Genomic DNA, 6,665 nt, shown 5'->3' on the forward strand with positions numbered 1-6,665 from the left:
CAGAGTTTAAGTGGTGGGAACAGCAAATAATCTAAGACAGAACTGAAAGAAAAAACAAAATACCCACAGACCAGACACAAAGTTTCATATTAACTAGTAATGGTCTCACATCACCAAAGAACACCCATAAAACCTAGAAGGCCCGGAAGTCCCCTGGGCTACCAAGCCAGGGAGTGGGGAAGGGCTGGGGGCCTCAGCCACATCCCCCAACACCTGCAACCACCAGCGATGACCACCGAGCCACTCCAGGCTCTCCAGAGCCGGGGCAGTGGGGGGCCTCAAGTCTTGGCCATGCCCTGCCCTCCCCACCTGCAACCAGCCCAGCAATGACCAACAACCTACTGCAAGAAGTGCCCCAGGCTCCTAAGCTGGGGTGGTGGGGGTGAGGGCTTCAGCCACATCCTGCTGACATCTGCACCCAGCCCAGCAATGACCAAGCCACCACTGGAAGCCCCCTGGTCTCCCATGCAGGAATGAGGGGGGGAGGGTGTCAAAGGTCTCAATCCCGCCCCTCCTCCTTCCTCCTTCTCCTGCCCTATTTCCTTCCCCTTTCCCCTCTCCCCCTCCCTGCCAACTGCTCCGAAACAAAATCATAGAATGTAAAAAAATATATATATTAATAAATAAATAAACTTTAAAAAAAGTATTTTAATAAAAAAAAGAGAAAGAGGGGTGTATATTTTTTAAAACTATGTTTAATAGCATAATTTTGTGTTCAAAGAATGCAAATATTTACTACTTTTGAAATACAAACTACAGAATATAAACAAAAATCTTCTTGGCTAAGTGAGCACACGTACTATCTTTTGCTTATGAGTGATTTTTCATCAGGGAGTATATTAGTTGCACAATTTCCAGGCAAACTTTACATTTTTATGTTATTAAAAAGGGTCATAGGTTTACTGAATACAGAAACACTGAATTATATAATATGAAAAGTATCAGATGCTGTTGGGAGTTTAAAAGTAAAGGTATATAATAAAACAGTTTCAGTTTTCCAGTCACTGAAAAATCATCCTGCCTTTTGTTTTCTCAAGTTAAAAATAATGCTCATTTGAGTTACAGCTTATAGTCTGCTCACACTTATTACTCAAATATTTGCTAAAGAGCAAGGTGTCCAAAATATTCTCTCCATATGAATAGCCATTATTTAAAACACCTTTTGTTTTCTCAAGTTAAAAATAATGCTCATTTGAGTTACAGCTTATAGTCTGCTCACACTTATTACTCAGATATTTGCTAAAGAGCAAGGTGTCCAAAATATTCTCTCCATATGAATAGCCATTATTTAAAAATTCTCTTTGAGGACATTTTCCTTATATGGAAGCAATTCATATTTAGACCCTTTAACAACACTAAAAAAACAACCATTAACTTTTAAATATTGGCTCAAGATTTCAATCATCTGTTTTGAAGAATGTTGGATCATGGGCTGCACCTCTTTAACTTTGTGCCTTCTCTAGCTGAAAACTGTAGGTATGTATACCAGTCACAGAAGTTTGGATGAGGACCATGAGAAAGCTGCCCTGACCTTAACTCTGAAGTGCACACAGAAACTTCCCAGGATCTTCCCTGTAAAGGCCCAAGCATTTCTATCTTTAAGAGAGATATCTGAAGACCCTGTAGCTCACAAGGTCTTAGGCTCTGTGGGGTCCATGGTCTCAGAGGGTATGAATGGAATATGAGAGCCAGGCACAAGAGATTCAGTTATAGCCTGTCCATTCCCTCCCTTGGTATAGACACAGCCTTCCTCCTTCTTGCAATCTTAGTTTTCTGCGTCCCCTCATGGATAAATTTTGGAGTCCCACAGCTACTTAAGCTTTTGTTGGTGGCTGGCTGGTATGGGGATATACTTAAGTTTTTAACTGTCACCTTTGCCCCTTAGCATATCCTTACCCTTGACCTTCAAATATATTTGATATGTACTCCAGTGATGCTGATGAATATGGGTTTTAGAGACAGAAAGACCTGAGCTTGAATCAAGACTGCTGCTTACTAGCTGAGGGATGTAGGGCAATGTATCTCAGTTTCCTCAAACGTAAATGGGGACAGCAATACCTGCCTTTCAGGGTAGCAGAGGATCAGCCAATTACCAGCCTCTGCTCTTTTGCTGTTGTTGGTGGTGGCAGCTGGCCAGCACAGAGATCGAACCCTGGGTTTTGGTGCTATCAGCGCCACGCTCTAACCAACTGAGCTAACCAGCCAGCAGATCAGCCAGTCACAACCAGGCATCAGAAGGCCCACGAGCACAAGAACACCACCATAGAACTAGTTGTTAAAGAGCACCCAAAACCACTTTTTAAAGAGCACCCTAATTAGTTGGACATGAGAGGAAAGGAGCTAGGCTAGCGGAATCTTAGGAGATTAATCTGTTTTATAACCAATTCCGAATATCAACAGCTTCTAAATTAGTCTTCTGTATCTTTCACTCTCAGACATCAAAAACATAATAGAATATGAGTGGTAAGTGAAGATGAACATTCTCTATAGTACGGTCTCAAGCCATCTGGACACTGAAAGTTGGGTACAGTGAGCTGATGCTGTTGTGGGAACACACACCACTGACCACTAAAACTGGGAAGCAGTCTCTTACTAAAGCCATCCATGTTTTGGATTCCTATAGTCCAAATTCTCAAATTTTCTCCCACTGTGACCTCTGTCTATAAGGCGGGGATGGGAAGTGATGGAATGAGGGTGGGAAGGGTGATTGGCAGATGTTAGGAATGAGACAAGAAGAAAGTAGTACCTAACTCTAAGGAAGAAATGGAAAAATAAAGGGATAAAGGAGGATGGTGACTAAACAGATATTTGTTAAATGCTCTCTAGGTATCCCACATTGCTCTGGGAACTGTGGTGATAGTGGTGTAGGGCTCTTTTAATTTTATTTATTTATTTATTTATTTGTTTGTTTCTCTCTTTTTTAATCTTTTTATTCTTTTCCTTTTTTGGGGAGTGGAGGTGGGTGGCTTTAAACCTAAAAGTACTACTGAGTATGATAAGAGGGAAGGGAAACACTAACTGAAATAAAGGTGCTCTGTTTTTTGAAGCTCAGTTGGTAGCCACCAAAAAATACCCAACAGCTTCCCAGGAGAAAGCATTCTGTGGCTTCTTGTAAAAGAAAGGTTCCAGCCCATGTGTTGAGGAAACACTCATGGAACTCAGTGGTACTGACATAGACATTGGAGCCTCTCTTGGTCCTATCACAAAAGGAACTTATGAATGAGAGAGGTTCATAACAACATTCTCTTGGTATTCTGGTAACTAAACATCCCTGGCTGAGGTCCCAGATCAACGTGCCATACACCAAATCCCATTCCATGGTGATTTACACCATGAGAAAGACGTTGAAAATAGACATAAAATAACTGAAAAGAAACACAGTTGTCTATTAAGGTTTCTTGGAGATTTTCTCCCCATCATTCCCAAATACGGAAGCTATGACTATCCCTCTTCCTACCCTGTGTATATGGTATAGCACAAGCTAGTTCCCTAAGAAGGAACTGCTATCTTGCCTGCTACCTAATATGCCCATCAGGGCTTCTCACTGCTTGCTATTGGTAGCAGTTCTTGCTTTTGTCAGCTTCCTACAGAGGAAGACACTAAACTAGATGTAAATGTCCATATGTAAATCACTTCAATAGAGACATTCACTAGAGAAAATGGAAAAAAGTCTCAAATGGCTCTGCCTAGGACATCATAAACACCTCCATACAGCTGGTTGTCAAAGGCCAGGAGTTATTCTTTAGATTTTAAGCATGAAATTTCCTGGGCACCTGGTGACTGAGGAGAAAGGTTCCAAGTATCCACGATTCCTTGCTCATTTTGGTTTTTCTCTCTATCTCTGACAGACAGATGTGCAGAATAGGCAAGGGCATTCCTATCTTATATCCATGCATACACAAACACGCAAACAGAACTTGCACATAATTGAAGTTCAGTGTATACAGTTTCATGGCCATCTGACAGTTTTTTCTCTCGAAACATAGTATTGACCCATAAAACACAGGAAAGGCAGCAACTAAATATAGCCACAGAAATAAGAAGAGCAGTGTAAGACATAGTGACAAGGACTCTAAAATCTTACTGTCAAGCAGTTTACAACTGATAGTTAAAAGCTAAAAGACAAAAATTGTAGCCTGACATATTTAAGTCTGCTTTTACTTAAGACTATATTAAGTATTATGAACCATAACCTCTTGCAGAGAAGCTAACAGCGTCTTTACTTGCCAATTTTCTTTTTTCTTGTACTGATTCCCATATGCTCTGAAATGCCTTTGCACTAAACCCAACCCCCAAAGCTATGTATATTCTCTACCTTTGACACAACTATGAACATACATAAATAAAAAATGCTGCTTACTCGGAGTGTCTTGGCAGTCGGGGAAGGAGATGCTGGGGGAGAATCAGACTGAGATTTCCTATTCCGAGTGAATTCTTTACTTCGGGTATATAAAGAGGACATGGTTCCTCAGGATGGAGACAGACACTCAACCACAGGTTTCTTCACACAAAGCTGAGAATCGCCCCTGTAGGTTACCCTCACAGAATTTCTCCTTTTGAGTTGATGCAAGATGACTTTGGATAGAACTAAATAGAGGATAAAAGCAGCCCTGTAAATTATAGTCTTGAGCTCTGCACCAGTCCACAGTTAAACAGAGTCTGAGAGGCGTGTTCCATCAATATTTTCAATTCAGCTTCAACCACAAGTGTTCAGGACTGGTAGCTTACCGTAGAGGGTACTGTGCTGAGCGACACCTTTTATGCCTAGACTGAGTCCTGGATTCTCCTGAAATGATACTTCTTATTGAGGATTGTTCTCCAATAAAACCTGACTCTAGGTTGCTGGTTAAATCCAGAGAAAGACGACCTTGGATCCTGCTGGAGACGAGTCTAGGAATAACTACCGTCACTCTATCCAGAAGGAAGAAATACAAATCCTCTGGAAATCATGCTGTCTTCCCTTAGCTTGACTCCATTTTACTGTAAAGGGGTTAGAACTGCTGATAAATTCAGGTTAAACAACTTAAGAAAGCAAAAAACAAACAAAAAAATATAAATAAGGAACCACGAGTTTATGAGAAGGAAGCAGTCTGAAGAAGTTTCCCTAAGTCCTCCCAGACGAAGCTGCTTTTACATATAAACACTCACAGTCATACACACATCTTTTCCCCTCCCCTCTTCTATTTTCTGACATTCCAAATCCCTATTCGCTCAGCGAGGAATGCTGGAGAGGGGCCAAGGGCAAAGATTCACTTTCAACTCAGAATTCGGGTTGCCACTTGTAGGAGGAAAAGAAAGCCCGCCCAGCTTCTAGCAATAAGGGAAGGCTCTTTGGGGGGCATGCTCTGGGGCAAACCCCACCAACTTTCCAGTATCCACGGTCTCAGAGTAGGCAGCAGTCTCCAAGGTCGATTTCTCTGAACACTTCTCTGAGTATGAGAACGGGGATTTTTCAACTTCTGGATTTCTTAAGTAACAAAGCCCTGACAGAAACATCAGTCAAAGCACCTTCAGGACTTTTATGTTCAATTTTAATGAGATGTCATTCCTGACACACCACGAAGAAGCAAATGGAAACTTTGGCCCATTGAAAAGGAAACTCTCTGTACATTAGAGAACTTACTGGCTGAGTCTGTAAGTATAAAGCTTACCAGAGTTTCCTAAGATGCCCAAATCAGGGAAGATGAAGTAGGAAAAAGGGGTATAAAGGTGAGGGGGAAAAAAGGGTCAGAAATGAAGAGAGAAAACAGACAGTAGTCAAACTGCAAGACTATAAGACTCAGTAGTACAGGGAAAATTAAGAGTTAAAAAGAAAAGAATTTCTTTTTTTAATGTTGAAGGATTTTGAATTTGGCCTTGAAGAAACATCTCAAATTTAATCTTTTACACTCTGTTGTCATCACTACACTATCCAACATTTCTAGGCCAAATGCTTTATAAGCCAATAGGTTTATCTCCAAAGTAACAACTCACTTCTCTCTGGGCCCTTGGAAACTCTATCTTGCCCTCCCTTTTTCTGTATGAAATTTATACTTTTTCCTTCAAATCTTCCCAACACGCCACACTTTTTCCTCTAATTTTCTTGATATCTTCTTTATTCCTATGACCAATTTTGTTTAATTAAAATCAAGGAAAGTGATTGGCTACTTGGGGGTTAGTCTGAGGAATACATGTTGAAGAGTTTATAGAGGGGGGCTGGCCCGGTGGCGCACTGCGCTAGTGCGCCACTTGAGAAGCGTGGTTGCGCTCCCGCCGAGGGTTCGGGTCCCACATACAGACCGGTTCCCGCTCACTGGCTGGGCGAGGCGCGGGGGCAACACCGAGGGTTGCGATCCCGTTGCCGGTCCCGGTCCGGTACGGGGGCAACACTGAGGGTTGCGATCCGTTGCCGGACACGGGGAAAAAAAAAAAAAAAAAAAAAAAAAAAAGAAGAGTTTATAGAGGAGTCCTGATTCATTCCCAATCAAAAAAAATCCTTAAGAACAGGCCGGCCCATGGCTCACGTGGGAGAGTGTGGTGCTGACAACCCCAAGCCAAGGGTTAAGATCCCCTTACCAGGGCCGGCCCGGTGGCGCACTGTTACAGTGTGCTGCTTGGGAGCGCGGCGGCGGCACTCCCGCCGAGGGTTCGGATCCCACATACAGACCGGCCACTCACTGGCTGAG

At 42.4% G+C, this 6,665-nt stretch overlaps 1 protein-coding gene across 2 annotated transcripts in view; it reads right to left on the minus strand.

Moving 5' to 3' along the window:
* The window catches only part of PPP1R12B (protein phosphatase 1, regulatory subunit 12B), a 168,253-nt gene that overhangs the window by 41,868 nt on the left and 119,720 nt on the right, over positions 1-6,665 (minus strand). Inside the window, exon 1 of one of the 2 annotated variants that reach the window (XM_008581732.1) lies at positions 4,361-4,958. The exons of the other annotated variant lie outside the window; for it this stretch is intronic. Coding sequence (XP_008579954.1) covers positions 4,361-4,462 — 102 coding nt within the window. The 5' untranslated portion in view covers positions 4,463-4,958. Of the gene's footprint in view, positions 1-4,360; positions 4,959-6,665 lie in introns of those variants that run through there. 2 annotated transcript variants of the gene reach the window in all.

Source organism: Galeopterus variegatus, unplaced genomic scaffold (assembly GCF_000696425.1).
Source record: "Galeopterus variegatus unplaced genomic scaffold, G_variegatus-3.0.2 Scaffold2446, whole genome shotgun sequence".
NCBI lineage: Eukaryota > Metazoa > Chordata > Mammalia > Dermoptera > Cynocephalidae > Galeopterus > Galeopterus variegatus.